The sequence below is a fragment of the Paroedura picta genome, chromosome 10 (genome assembly GCF_049243985.1).
Source record: "Paroedura picta isolate Pp20150507F chromosome 10, Ppicta_v3.0, whole genome shotgun sequence".
NCBI lineage: Eukaryota > Metazoa > Chordata > Lepidosauria > Squamata > Gekkonidae > Paroedura > Paroedura picta.
Window position 1 is genome coordinate 18,178,425 of NC_135378.1, and position 15,913 is coordinate 18,194,337.

Consider the following 15,913-nt stretch of genomic DNA (forward strand, 5'->3'; position numbering starts at 1 on the left):
GCTCTTTATTAGGATCTCAGCATGGTGGTTCAGGAGGCAAAACTGAACTGAGAAACCCCACAAGAACCCCAACTTGTATGCATACATGAACAATGGATCTTTCAGCCCGTGCACACTATCGGTCAATTTCAGTTTAAACAGACTGGATCCCACAATGGAGATCTAGCAGCTCTCTCCGATCCTACCTCAGACCTCAAGCGCGGTCTTCAGTAGAATCATTAACAAAACCACATACATAACGCTACCACTAAACTGTGGCTTTATCCTGGGGGGGAAACAATGCCACTTTGTGCTCCCTCATCACAACTGCAATGTGATGTGGAAAGGGGATTGAGTCTTTCCTTCTTCCCCCTCCCATTTTCATTCATTTATAACAGGATTAGCGCCTGTTATGAAAAATCCATTGAAAACCGATTTCTTGCATGTAGCCGAAGGAGAGGCTGTTAGAACTGCGGTCCTCCAACAATGTGAAAAGAAAGATGAATGGGAAACATACGGAGCTCTTTGCTTGTTCTCCAGCTCAATGTTCTCCCTAGTTGGACCTTGTTACAGGAATACTGGCAGCTCTGAAATAATCCTGACATTGATGTAAGCAGCTAGGCAATTTGGGGCTCATGCTGTGGATCTGGCAGTGTTATCTTGAAGACATCAGTGATCTGTATTCAGTGGTACCTCTAGATGGTTTTTGCTGCTCAGTGCTAAGCGTTGTAACCGCTTGAGATGGCATTTCGTGGATCTGACCGGAATGGTTCCAGCAGAACTAAAGAATCAGGGAATATCTGCAGGAAAGAGAATAGCTGTAATTGCATAACTGGAAGATCATTCATGTCTTGGATTGCCTGCTTCATCACATCCACGTATAAGCATAAGGCTGGAAGGAGGGGATCTTTATGAAAGATGGAAGTGGCTTGAGGTTGGTTTGGGCTCCCATAGTGTGGACACGGATTCCTTTTGTTTTGCTGTCGCCTTGGGCTGAACAAGTAAAGTTCATTTGGAAACTAGCTGGTAATGTCCCCATTTGCACAAAAATTAAAATAATTTATTATTTGTTTATTGATTGGTTTGAATATACCAGCTCTCTCTGCAGGCAGGCTGGGGGCAGGGAGGGGTGGTATACGACATGTGTCATATGTAAAAGGTAAAGGTAAAGGTATCCCCTGTGCAAGCACCGGGTCATGTCTGACTCTTGGGTTGATGCCCTCTACCGTTTTCATGGCAGACTCAATACAGGGTGGTTTGCCAGTGCCTTCCCCAGTCATTATTATTTACCCCCCAACAAGCTGGGTACTCATTTTACCGACCTCGGAAGGATGGAAGGTTGAGTCAACCTTGAGCCAGCTGCTGGGATCGAACTCCCAGTTTCATGGGCAGAGCTTCAGACTGCATGTCTGCTGCCTTACCACCCTGCGCCACAAGGGGCTCTCTGTGTCATATGTACATTGTTTATAAAAGTGCAGTTAAATACATTATTAAAAACCCATGATGCTCTGTTAATTCTGCTCATCAGTTTGTCGATCTGCCTCCTGGTCTGTATCATGGACAGAATGATGTTTTCATTGGGTTCTAACTCGGAGTGGGTGGAGGAAATAACCTGGTGATGAAATGGAAGGAGGCCCATATATTTTATTGGGTGCTAGTTTGTTCCAGCCTCAATGGAAGGCCTGGTGGAAGAGCGCCATTTTGCAGGCCTTACGGAGCTTGGGTAGTTCCATCAGGACCTGGGTCTTTACTGACATGGCTAGCCCTATGGCTGAGAAGGCTCTGGCCCTGGTCGAGGTCAGACACATCCCCTTCGGACTGGGGACTACCAACATGTGAGCATTAGAAGATCGTAAAGTTCTTCTGGGAGCACATAATGTCTCCATTATATGTTACTTTACCCTCACTAACCTGATCATTAATCATGATTTTGTAATATTGATATAAGGGAAGTACCAGAGGTTGGATCCTGAACGTCTGTTCTGCTAGCAGAGGTCATTTCCTCTGACAGGATAACCCTGCTTCTTCCCTTTCTCTTTTGTTTCTTCTGTAACTTCATTCAAACATTTTGATGGACAGATTTTGTGTTTTGTTGTGGTCTGAAACGTTTTCTTATATTGCTTATTGACCCGAGGGCGTTTTAATGATAAGCCGCTGTGAGCAATTCAAAAAGGGAAGATTGCAAGCAATTCCCCTAAATAAAATTGCATGGCAAGTCCCACCCTGCCCTCCATTTTGTTGTCTTTATTGTTGATGATGTCTAAGCACCAACCCTGAGAACTGTGGTTGAAGAAGGTAACTATATGTGTCAGAACCCCAAGGTTTCTGTCATGAATCTGTGATGTATGACTGTCCACTGTGTAACCATTTTGAAATGTCTGCTTATGCTTTTGAACTTTCTCTTGCTGTGTTTTGTATCACTGGTAGTATTAGGCACTGCACACCAAGGTCATCTCCAATGTATGCTATCATGTCTGGCTGAGCTCCCAGCTGGGCACCTGTTGTAGGGGATGTTGTGTCTGGCTGTGTTGTGAATCTCAATGGGCCTGGGAAAGGCGTGGGAAACTTGAGGGGATAAGAACTGATGTGTAACATGTAATGCTCAGATTCGGCTTTGGACTCCTGGGAGAGCTGCCTCAAATAAACCTTTTACTTTTCCACGAGTGAAGTTTTTTATTTCAAGTCTGTCATCCTGACAATATGAGGTGTGGGATTGTTTTGAGCAGTTTACACTGTTGCAATTTTAATGTATCCCCTTCTTGTTGCTAACCACCACAAGATGGCTGGTTCAGGAGCCTATAAATCTAATAAAAAAATAAAAACAAATAAATAAATAAATCATAATAAGTTCGGTTTCATGGGGTGCTACCAACGAAAAGGGAAGGGAAACATATGCTGTGGGGTGGCTTTCACTAGCAATTGCATGTTCTCAGGACCACTAAAATCTACCCAAGATAGCCTTGGCCAGGGGTAGTCAAACTGCGGCCCTCCAGATGTCCATGGACTACAATTCCCAGGAGCCCCCTGCCAGCAAATGCTGCAGTTTGACTACCCCTGGCCTTGGCAATAGCCAAGCTGCTTTCTCTTGCATGTGTCAGGACAGGTCATGCCTCAATAGAGACTGTATCGAAAGACAGATTCCCTTGAGCCTCTAATTCAGGGTTGCCAACCTGGTGGCTGGAGAGCTTTTGCAATTTCAACTGGTCTCCAGGTAACAGAGATCAGTTTCCGTGGAGAAAATGGCTGCTTTGCAGGGTGGACTCTGCAGCCTTGTACCCTGCTGAGATCCCTCCTCTCTCCAAATGCTGGTTTCCCCAGGCTCTGTCCCCCAAATCTCCAGCTGTTTTTCTGTTCAGAGCAAGGGTTGCCAGGCACTGCCAAGTTATCAGCGAAGGAAGGGAGGCACTCTCTGGCAGCTCTATGTAAAAAAAATCAAACCCAAACCCAGAGCATCAGCCCCTGATGACCCTGACATGCTGACATCACTTTCAGATGATGTCATCATACTTGGGATGTTCTTTCTGGTCCTGGTGAGTGTAGGGGTAATGCGGAGGGGGAGATCTGGGGTGGGGTAAGGGTGAGGATCACCATGAAAGTGGCTGTTTTTGGGGGGGATCTCCCCTGTTTTCTGAAACACCCAAAGTGGAGAAGCAACACCAAAGCAGGGGTTCCCCTGGCCCCTGATATGGTGTGGCATCCCTACCCAGAGCTGGTAAACCAACTCTGACTATCCTAGGCCAGGATACCTCAGGGTGCAAATACCTTAATTGTCATACTTTGCTGTATCAGACACTGTATGCACCGTATTATTTTGGACTATCTGTTAACAATTTGGTTTTATAGAGTTAAGGATAATTGCTTTTTTCACTTCTTTTTTTTCTTTGTGGCCTCTGGTATGTGTTCCCTTTTGTGGTTTCCTATGGAGGTCTCTCGTCTTTTTTGTGTTATTTGTACTCGAAAGTCCGGAAAACCTCTTTGACCAGAGATGGTTGTGGGACAAAAGGAAAGTGGTGTGTTTACTAGATTTGCCATTTGCTTAACTGAGTAGTGGAGCATGGAGGAAACAAGGGGAAAGGATGTCCTTGGCACCTTATGAATCTTCCCTATCTCTGTGGTTTTTACCATGGAAGTTGGGCAAAATCCTAGAGCATCGGTGATGTCATTTCCATGAAGTCCTGCCAGCATCCTTTAGCCTATACCTTGCCCCTCCTGAATTACTTGAAGGTTCCAGGCATGCACCTGGCAACCCTAGAGTTTTACCCCAATGGCCTCAGGGAGCTCTGCTTCAGAAAAGCTCAGGGAAATAAAAATGGTACTCTGCTCCTCCATCTTATACTCACAACAATACTCAATAGAGAGATGGTGCGACTAGCCCAAGGTGACCCAATGAGTTTCATGGCTAAGGGGAAATTGAACCCAGGTCTTCCAAGTCCTCATTTGCCATTCTTACTGTCTACAGCTAATGCCCTCTTGCTGAACTCCTTTCAAAACTATTATCCCTAACTCATGGTTTCGTAACAAAAGCTTGACTCCGGGAATATGAAAATTGATGGTTAGGGCATGCATGAGTAGCAACAATATTTAATTTCCTTCTGTAGAATTGGCACTCTTCCCTGGCTTAGTTCCTGAGCCTTTAGTAGCAGGTGCTGGTTGAAGATGATTTTTTTCCCTGGCATGGTTATAAATGATGGGCAGGTAGTTGTGAGTTCCTGCATTGTGCAACTGTGTGATTCCGTGATTCTACGAAAATCTTCACTGAATGTGTTTGCATCAGGTGCTTCTTAAAGCTATAAGAACAGGAAATGAAAGCAGCAATATTTTCCCCCCTCGCCGTTGATTTGTGAGGCAGACAGTCTTTCCCTTCTGGATGATGAATGGGTAGGGCTGGCTCAAGATGTTCTGATGTCCCGGGTAAGATATATCCAGCAAGCATGGTGTAGTGGTTAAAGAGGGGTGGAACTCTAATCTGGAGAATGGGGTTTGATTCTCCTCCCCACTGCTCCTCTATGTGATGCCAGCTGGGTGACTTTGGGCCAGCTATATTTTAATATTAAAATAAGTGATGCATAAAGTACATAGCAAGAGGTTATAACCCGGTTTTATACTGTTCTGGGGTTCCCTGGAACAAATTTGGCAAATCACTGATGCAAGTCAATGGCTTATTTCTGATACTTATTTCACAGTGGTTAAAAATCCAAAGAAACTGCTGTAGTCTGTTTTCTCCATAAACCAGATTTTCTCAACTTTTTACCACTGAGAAACCCTCAAACATTTTTTAGGCTCCAAGAAACCTCAGAAGTGTTGTGATCATGCAGAATATGGTTGGGAAGCACAGCTGGGTATATACCCACCTAGAGCCCCTCCCCTCCCCAACTCCTATAGACCCATCGTTGGCCATTTGGAGGGGGGTAGGTCATCATGACCATATATGTCATGTTACCTGATAAATATTAAACAAAATTTTTAAAAATATATTAAAAGTCCATTCACTTACACTCATTCGCGAAATCTTTCTAGGACCATCAAGAAACTCCAGGGTTTTACGAAACCCTGGTTGAGAAAGTCTGCCATAAGCCCTTCCTGGCTCCTTTTCTGATGGATTCATTGGTGTTCATCTTCCTTTCTGCCAAACAGCAAATGTTTGGGTGAAGTGGGTGGGGCCAGGTAAAGCTTTTGCCCAGCAAATTTCTGATTGAGTATTTGACATTTGATTAGCTTTGTGGATCTGTTGCTTTAAAAGAAGGAGAAGAGCTGGATTTCGTACCCTGCTTTTTACTATGCAAAGAAGCCTCAGAGCAGTTTACAATCACCTCCACCTTCCTCTGTCCACCACAGACACCCTGTAAGGTAGGTGAGGCTGAGAGAGCTTTGAGTGAACTCTGACTGGCCCAAGGTCACCCAAGGTCACCCAGCTGGCTGCATGTGGAAGAATGGGAAATCAAACCCTGTCCTCCAGATTACAGAATGCTGTTCTTAACTACTACAGCAAGCAAAAGGACTTTCACTGTGTGACTGAAGCTGTGGAAGCCATTTGGTGACCTCACGTGGCAGCCATCTTATGGCAACCATTTTGTTGCTGTGCCCATCAAGTGTGTCCTCAGGCTCAAGAAGGCTAGAGATCCTTGAGCTAAACCGCCTAATGATGCTTGCTTCTCATCTGTATGTGAAAATCCAACACGGATCTTCATGATTTAACTTGCAATGACAAGAGCAAAACTTAGAGGTAGCTGCATATCAAGGAAAAAAACCCAGAAGTACCAGCTGCTTGATCGTCATTTCCTGAATGAATGCCATGTGCAAATTGTTTGATGTGAACTCCACAGTGGCACTTAAAACGGCATAAGGGACAACAAAGCAGATTTCATTTTATATTTGAATCACCAGGCAATTAGCACCATTTCAGAGGTGTCAGTCAATATTTTGTCATTTAATTTTGGGGGGAAATTCCACCCAGACATCTGGCTCTCATTTACAGAGAGAAATTAAGGCTGGGGTTTGCATTTCCTTGCTTGCTATGCTATGGCCATCAGCTTATATAACTAGCACATTTGGACGAAAAACCTGCCATCTATGGAATGAAATGTGATTTTGTTGTCCTTGTGTGTATATATGCCCTTGTGGGGGTATATATATATATTTTCTTGGCTGAGAACCTCTGCCTGGCTGCTTGCTGTGCTACATAGTAGTATGCAGATATTTGATGAGCCACATGCAAGTTTATTCTTCAGAGTTTTAACAGACGTAATCCATGTATCTTCTAGGTTTCCTCTACGCCCAGAACAGTACCAAACACAGCATTAAAGAGAGGCTTATGAAGCTTTTTCTTTGTTCCACTGCCAAAACGACACCTCCTGATTCTCAAAGCAAGTTTTTTCCCCCCTCTCCAGTTTGCTATGATTTTGCTGTTCAGAGATGCATGCATCCCAAATTGCATTGTCAAAACAATTCCGGCCAATGTTCTCCAGGATAACCATATGTTGGAAGTCTTGTGCATACAGTTGCAAGTATTTGAGAGGCCCACACATCAAAATTATTGTGGCCCATTATGATCAGCAGGTATGTTCTGAAAGAACAGTGGAGCCTTATGGGTAAGGGGGCCTCCATTGTGTCCTCTCAAGATCTTATGTTGAACAAGAATGCCTTTCAAAACAAGTTCTGGAGAACTTTGGGGAGGAAGTTCCTCAGATGAGAAGGTTTGTTCTCTGGAAGGGGCAACAGGGTAGGTGTGGGCCAGTAATTGTATTAAGTCTGTGAATTCAGCAGACACAGACACAGCTCTTTGAAAACAATCAGCTTTTTATTATCTCCAGCTCCAACCAGAAACACTGAACAGCAGAATACAATGACTTATATACATTTGTACAAGCCCACCAAGGGCGCTGATTGGTCCTTAATGGAATCCATTAACTGGCCCATAATTTCATGAAAAAATTGTCTCTGGTTGGAGAAATGACAATCCTTCTTTAGCATTGTGGTTGACATTATCTCTATGGGGTTCACATAAGTGACAAAACTGAAGCTCCAGCCAGACATAATGGAAATTCTGTTTCTGTATAATAAGGCCGGATAGGTTAATTGTCAATCTGTCCTCAGTAGGATTTTATTCCCCTGTCAAGATGAGTTTTGGGATTCTGCTGATCTGGAATTGCAAATGGTAACCTGTTTTATCTGGTACATCCACTGTGGTCCTTGAGAGATGGACACATTTATACATTGTCTGTAGGGTTGCCAGCTCTAGGTTGGGAAACTCCTGGGGACCTTGGAGGTGGAGCTGAGAGTGGACAAAATTTGGAGTGGGGAGGGACCTCAATGGAATATAACGCTATGGAGTCCATCCACTCCATCCCAAAGCAGTCATTTTCTCCAGGGGAATGGAATCTGTCAGCTGGAGGTGAACTGTAAAACTAGGGAATCCCCCTCATCCCACTTGGAGATTGGTGTCCCTAATGGGGATAGGGATGCCAGCCTCCAGAGGGGAACCTGGGGATCCATCAGAATTACAACGCATCTCCAAACTATAATCAGTTCTGCTGGAGAAAATGGATGCTTTGGAAGGTGGAGTGTACCCCACTGAGGTCCCCATTCTCCCCAGGCTCCACCCACAGATCTCCAGAAATTCCCCAAACTGAAGCTGGCAACCCTACCCTCATTCCCCCCCACCAGTGATCGAGGGAATATGACAACCCTAGAATACATCTAGGCTGCAGCACTGAGAGCCAGTTCGGTATAGTGGTTAGGAGTGCGGACTTCTAATCTGGCATGCCAGGTTCAATTCTGCACTCCCCCACATGCAACCATCTGGGTGACCTTGAGCTCGCCACGGCACTGATAAAACTGTTCTGACCGGGCAGTGATATCAGGGCTCTCTCAGCCCCACTCACCCCACAGGGTGTCTGTTGTGGGGAGAGGAATGGGAAGGCGACTGTAAGCCGCTTTGAGCCTCCTTCAGGTAGGGAAAAGCGGCATATAAGAACCAACTCTTCTTCTTCTTCTTCTTCTTCTTCTTCTTCTTCTTCTTCTTCTTCAATGTTTTGTTTTTACTGTTTTTATTGTATTGTTTTTACTAGTTTTATTGTTTTACGGTCCTATTGTTTACTTGTTGGTATTTTACTGCTTTGCCTTTGGACAGATGATCTTATCATATCATGGAAGCTAAGCAGAGTCAGCCTTGGTTAATATTTGGATGGGAGCCCTCCAAGGAAGTCCAGGATTGCTATGCAGAGGCTAACAACCTCTGCTGGGCTCTTGCCATGAAAACCCTACAGAGGTCCATTCCATACACTTTCAATGTGCTTTTGCAGCTGGGTTTTTTCTCTGCAAAACAGGAAAACCTACTTACAATACAATACCTTTATTGGCTTAAAGCAGATAAGCAGGATAAACAAAGTTAGTCAAGATACGTCAGACAGTTTAAATTTAAAAACTGAGGACAGAAATTCAGCCATAATAAAAGTGACATCAGCATCCTTATCACTCAGTAAAAATTGGCAAATCAAATCTCTTGAATGGTTTCTCCGTTTTGGTATGAGAGGTATAATATGCCTTCTCTGTTCATTGAACAAGGGACAATCCAGTAAGATATGTTGGATGGTGTCAGGAGAACTTGATGAGAAAACCTACTTTAAAAGTGTGTTGACAGTGCATTATCCAACGAGTGCGGAATTAGCCAGGGTCACCAGTTGGCTATGACTTGACAGCACTTTTCATCACCTTTTCACATTTATGTTTGTGAGCCAGCTTGAGACAACAAGTTCCTGAAGTAAATAATAATTTAAAAAATAGACTTTATGTGGGCTGCATTTCAAGTTTACAGAACTGGTCTCAAATATGTCCTCACAACAGTCTAAAACGGTCACTAAAATGCATATTATCAGAAGTTACAGTCTGCGTCCTGCTCTTTTTCACATCTTTTCTGTTAGGGCTTTGAGGAATTCCTCTTGGTCTGGCTGATATCATGTCTGCTTTCAGATATCAGGCTCTTGTTTTGGCACACACTCTTAAAAATGCCCCTATTCAGGGTTTTTATTTTTTTAATTTTTTATTTCCTTCTTTTGACCTGGTATTGATTTCAGGTGATCTTCCTGTTTCTGATCTTGGCATCTACATTTGTTTCAGAAACTTTCAGAAAAGTTTTTATCTGCTTGTTCCTTTTATTGTTTTCTCTGACTTGTATTTGTTTTACATGCTAGGTCCTTTGTTAGATGTTTTCTGTGTTCATCGCCTTTGTTGGACAGTTTTAATGACATTATTTTAAGCTGCCTCATGTCCATCACATGAAGACAGCAGAATGCACTTAAAAAAAAGTTCATAATTGTGGACAAAGGTCCAAAGAGCATCAGACCCATCCACCCACACTATATTTGCCCAGTAATCTGCCCTTGGTTTGTCCTAGGGCAAGGGTCTTCAATCTCAGGTGGGTTTAGGGTTCCATAGCTCTACTGTATGGAGTGATCTCCTGCTCCCAGCAAGTCTTTTCCCCTGGCATTCCAACAACCAGCATGATAACGTTTAAAAGAAAATTGGCTTCAGTAATAGCATGACACCACTTCCACTCTCAGCCTCACCCACCTCACAGGGTGTCTGTTGTGGGGAGAGGAATGGGAAGGCAACTGTAAGCCGCTTTGAGCCTCCTTCGGGTAGGGAAAAGCGGCATATAAGAACCGACTCTTCTTCTTCTTCTTCTTCTTCTTCTTCTTCTTCTTCTTCTTCTTCTTCTTCTTCTTCTTCTTCTTCTTCTTCTTCTTCTTCTTCTTCTTCTTCTTCACAGACTTCCAAGCTCCAGGTGCTGTCATGATCCCCTTTAAAAAATGCTGATTTTTTGTTGTTTAGGGGAAGGATCTGTTGCTACAAATTGGTGGAGAGGAGTCCTTTTTATCACAGGCAATTTCAGAGACAATTCCGCACTCCCCCAGCAAAACACTGATTTGCCTTTTCCTGTCATGTGACTCTGACATTGCATGACTTCCTGATTCATGATTGCCACTCATTGGCTCCTCCTGGAATGGTCAAAGAGCACTGCTGTAGAGGGTGTGCTGGATTCACACGAGTGAACAGTGAGGACCGAAGGGTGTGAACTAGGCGTGTGCCTGAAGTCCAGTAGCACCTTTAAGACCAAGAAAGTTTTATTCAAGGCATGAACTTTTGTTAGACACTGGACTCTAAATTCAGGAACCTGCCCAATACAGTGTATGACAGTGTACTCTGCTTATAAGAATGCTTTGGTACCAGCAACCTGAGAATCAAAACACTTGAATCCACTAGCAGGTAAAGAAATAGCTGCACAATAACACTAAAAAAGAATTTGAATTAAGCCTTGAACAATAAATGGAGGGGATTGGCAAGTAACGTTTATGACAAACAATGAGCTACTGCATTAGCGAATACTCAATAGCTCTTTGGGAGTTTTAATAGTTACGTAGGAGGAAGTTATATGAGATTACAAGGGGAGGGCAAGCTCAGTTCAAGGTACTGGCGTTCTGTTCGCTGCAGTGTTTTTTTTTTGTTTTTTTTGTGTGAAGTAGATGATCCCAATCACATTTCCCAACTGTCGCAAAGGAGAAGGCATGTGGAATGGAGATTTAAAAAAATTGTTGCAGAGGTTCGGATCCCTGGTTCCTTTTATAAAATTGCTTCACCCAGTAACCAAACTTTCATGCAAGAAACTGAGGGCCATATACATGTCCTCTTCCTGGGGTTTCTGACAGCTGCCAGGGGTCCCTGGATGGAGACTTCAGAAGGTTGAAGTTTTCCAGCCAGCCTCCAAGTGAGACCTGGGGATCCTCTAGAATTGCAGGTCATCTGCAGTCTACAGAAATCAGTTCCCCTGGAGCAAATGGATGCTTTGGAGGGTAGGCCTTGCACCCCATTGAGGTCCCTGTCCTCCCCAGGCCCCATCCCCAAATCTCCAGGAGTTCCCTAACCTGGGTCTGGCAATGCTATTACCTGTCTCCCATTGGTGGCCAAGAAGGACCTGTCAACCTTAGCTGAGAAAGAGTAAGCAGACCAGGGTGATCTTGTGAGCTTTACAGTTCTGTGGGTGCTTGGATCTGCTTCTCCACATCGGCTGTTGTTGTTGTTAGGTGTGAAGACCCATCACAACCCCATGGACAATGATCCTCCAGGCCTTCTTGTCCTCTACCATTTCCTGGAGTCCATTTAAGTTTGCACCGACTGCTTCAGTGACTCCATCCAGCCACCTCATTCTCTTTCATCCCCTTCTTCTTTTGCCCTCAATCGCTCCCAGAATTAGGCTCTTCTCCAGGGAGTCCTTCCTTCTCATGAAGTAGCCAAAGTATTTGAGTTTCATCTTCAGGATCTGGCCTTCTAAGGAGCAGGCAGGGCTGATCTCCTCTAGGACTGACCGGTTTGTTCGCCCTGCAGTCCATGGGACTCGCAAGAGTCTTCTCCAGCACCAGAGTTCAAAAGCCTCAATTCTTTGACACTCGGCCTTCCTTATGGTCCAACTTTCACAGCCATACATTGCAACTGGGAAGACCATAGCCTTGACTTAACGCACTTTTGTTCGCAGGGTGATGTCTCATTGGCTTCCATATTCATATTCCATTCCCTCTTCAGCACCTATCAAAACAGTCCCTTTTGGCCTCTTCCTAAAAACAAGGTTGCCGGACAGTTTTAGCAACCAGACACTGTGCTTCACAGGCATTGAGGAAAGGTGAACCCAAGGACAGCAGCAGCCACCCCAGCTGCTGCTTTGTGCCCTTTGGGTAGTGCTGAGCATGTGTTTCTCCCCTTCCCCTGGCCTGCAGCTGTTTTCTGATGGCAAAGGCAGTCGGAGGGGAGGGGACCCAGTCGGAGGGGACCCAGCCTCTCCATTGGCATCAAGGCACTTCTTCTGGCCCAGCTCTCTCCCTATCTGGCCATGCCACTAGGACAGATTCATTGCCCTCCAACCCTCATTGCAACCCCCCCGCACACACACAGTTAAATGCTGGAAGGGTTCAGATCCCCCCTCCCCGTATTGTCTGGGTTGATACTAGTACCTGGCAACCTCTGAAAATCACAACACCCTTCAATACTAACCTAATTTCCATTCATCTTGTTCGAAATCTCTTGACAAGATAATTTTCCTTCTGATACAGTTAAAGTAAATGGGCTTAATTGTCCTAATGTGCATACTATTCTGTGTCATCTTTTGTTTACTCAGTTTGTAGAATTCAGTCTTTGCTTAGAACAGCCTTGCCCAACTTTTTTACATGCCCACATGAGGCTCTTCCCTTTCCCATCCCCTCCCGGACCATCATCGGCCATTTTGGGAGGGAGGACAGACCAACATGACCATGTATGGTCATATCACACAATAACAAATTTTTAAAAATATATGAAAAATTAGTGAACTCCCACCCATTCAGGAAACCCTTCCAGGACCTTCAAGAAACCCCTGGTTGAGAAAGACTGGTTTAACAGTTCAAAAAAGAGCAAGTGTTTATTTTTTCAGCTATGTTCCCTCTGTCCATCTATCGACAGGCTAACATATAAGGTTGCCAGGTTGTAGCTACTGGCATGGGGGGTGTATTCCAGGAGTGGGGAGGAGTGCCAAAAATTAATGTTGACATGCTGACATCACCTGGAAGTGACATCAGCAATGACGTTCTGGCTTTTGGGCAGAAAACTCTATGGTAGAATTAGCATCTTACCATAGAGTTTTGACCAAAAACTAGAGTGTCACCCCACCTGACATCATCGACATGTCAGTGTCTCTTCTAAGGTTACCAGGCCCCTGCTGGGGTCAGGGGCACCCCTGTTCTACCATGGCTCCCCCCCTCCACTTCGGGATTTCAGAAATGTGGAAATCCCCTCCAAAACAGCCACATTCGCAGCAGTCATTAAGATCTCCCACTCATCAAGACCAGGAAGAGCATTTAGCGTGCTGATATCACCCAGAAGTACCATTGGCATGCTGTGCTCACTGGACAGAGGGTCCTCTGATTTGGGGGCAAAACTCTATGGTAAATTACCTTCATTACCATAAAGTTTCCCCAAAAGCAAGAGTGTCCCCCCTATATCTCCAACATGCCAACATCACTTCCGCATGATGCCAGTATTCTGACTGCTGTTACAAGATTTGGGTTAGTGTGGGGATCCTGCAGTGCTTCTCCCCTGGTTTCTGAGAGCCTGAGAACAAGGGGAGAAGCTCCAAACTGGAGGAACCCCAGGACCTAGCTGGGGACCAGCAACCCCACTAACACAGAAACTCATCTAGGTCTAACATCAGATGTTCTCCTACATGGAAACAGCCCTGGGCTTTAGGGGACTGCTTTCTGAGTGGCCTGAGATTGCTGAACTTTGCATCCATATAACAGCGAGACAGTTTTGTTCTTGGAGGAATGATTCTCCTTACGAGGAATCCACATCTGCAGCCACATGTCCACCTTTTCAGGAGTCCCTGTATGTATTCTTTTACATGAGCCTGCTCTAGGAAGAGAGGTAGGAGGCAGCCCCTTTTTCAGACAATTGACCGTATTGTAAGTTTTAGAATTACTGCCCTCATCCACTGCAAAGAAGAAGACGAAGAAGAAGATGGTTCTTATATGCCACTTTTCTCTACCCGAAGGAGGCTCAAAGCAGTTTACAATCGTCTTCCCTTTCCTCTCCCCACAACAGACACCCTGTGAGGTGGGTGAGGCTGAGAGAGCACTGATATCACTGCTCGGTCAGAACAATTTTATCAGTGCCATGGTGAGCCCAAGGTCACCCAGCTGGCTGCAGGTGGGGGAGTGCAGAATCGAACCTGGCATGCCAGATCAGAAATCCGCACTCCTAACCACTACACCAAACTGGCTCTCTAGATGGAGGATAAAAGAGAATCCAGAAGCATTCTCTGCTCTCCAAAGGACTGTGGAGCAACTGGGGGTAGCCATCCACTAGGCATCCCTAGACAGTAATCTAAGGTGACGATGATAGATGCCACCTTCCCACCTCCCCTTAGTGCAGTGGGTGAGGGTGATATGGCTTGGGTGCTGTACCCTTTCATTTTGTCCTACTGCCAAGTTGCAGCTGACCTATGATGACACCAGAAGGGTTTCAATGCAAGAGGCATTCAGAACAGTCATGGCATTAGATCTGTGAGTTCAGTAGGCACAGATGCAGCTGCTTCAGTAACTCAGGTCTTTATTAAACTCCAACCACCACCAAAACACCAAATAGTAAATGCAAGCACCCCATGAACATATACACACTTAGGCTTCCTGCTAAGTAACCTGACTGGCTTTTAACAGAGATTTAAGATTGGTCTATTCAAGAGGCTTTTAATTGGTCATGACTGAATACAGAAGAGGTTAGCGATTGGGTGCATTACAATCCTTCATTAGCATAGTATCAACAGATGGTTCTACGTCCACATAGATAACAAGTGGTTTTCCCTTGCCTGACTCTGCATAGCAACCCTGGGATTCCTTGGTGGCCTCCCATCCAAATTCTTACAGGGCTGACTCTGCTTAGCTTCTGAGATATGATGAGAACAGATTAGTCTGGGCTACCCTGCATCACCCAAAATCCTTCAGCTGGTCCTGGGGACCACTAGCTTCTCTTGGGAGAAGATGCAGGCTTCCTTAGTATGGAGCCTGCAGTAGACAATGATAGTTCAGGGGGGCAATATCTCCCCTCTCCGTTTCCCATTTTTATGAGGAGCACAGAGCTTAGATGACTGCCCCGGAAGACAGGGATGTCTCTAATAATCCCATAAATATTGTGGCCTAAAATATATGTTATAAGCCGCTCTGGTTCTTCAGACGTTGGAGATGGTCCTCAAAAGTGAATTAGCATTTAGAACTTGAATGGAATTAACTATAACACAGCTCAAGATCCTCCAGCAGCCAAGTACTCCTTTTTATTTGATGAAAACCTGGAAGTCTGTTCATTGAATTACTTCTTTCCTGAACCAATTTGAAGATAAAAAATTAGTAGAGCGTAAACTTGTTGTGTTTTTTTTAAAAAAACAATGTCTCACCCATGATGTTGTACTTGCTGAGCAAGTTCTAGCCAATTTTCACAGGCCATTTATCATGACTCGAAAATTAGACTTTGCAGGTCTCTTGAATATTGAGCAGACGTGCTCGCTGTCTCCTTTGTTAATAAGAAAAGGGGAGATTTAATTTTCAGATGCAAATTAGAAATATTTGAATTGGCCAGGTTCTAAAAAGCCTTTAATTTTTCTTTAATTGGGAATGTTTAATATATAGTGTGCTCTGAATAGTAATCGTTTGAACTTTGAGCTGAATATTAACGTGTTTACTGAGCTTGCATTTTGTCAGTTGACTGACAGGACAGTCTCAACAATATGGGTCAAAATCCAGCACAGAGACAGAACCTAAACAGAAATAGAGCCTACACAGGTGGGAGAATCATGGTGTACTGTTGTCCCTGGACTAGACTGTTTCATATAGTGCAGGGGTAGACAAACTGTGGCTCTCCAGAT

General features: G+C 44.6%; 1 protein-coding gene across 11 annotated transcripts in view; it reads left to right on the forward strand.

The window, feature by feature from the left end:
* KCNIP4 (potassium voltage-gated channel interacting protein 4) overlaps positions 1 to 15,913 on the forward strand; it is a 410,617-nt gene that overhangs the window by 350,017 nt on the left and 44,687 nt on the right. For 2 of the 11 annotated variants that reach the window (XM_077301554.1, XM_077301553.1), the window contains exon 2: positions 6,741 to 6,846. The exons of the other annotated variants lie outside the window; for them this stretch is intronic. In XM_077301554.1, the coding sequence (XP_077157669.1) occupies positions 6,741 to 6,846 (106 nt within the window). The remainder of the gene's footprint in view (positions 1 to 6,740; positions 6,847 to 15,913) is intronic. 11 annotated transcript variants of the gene reach the window in all.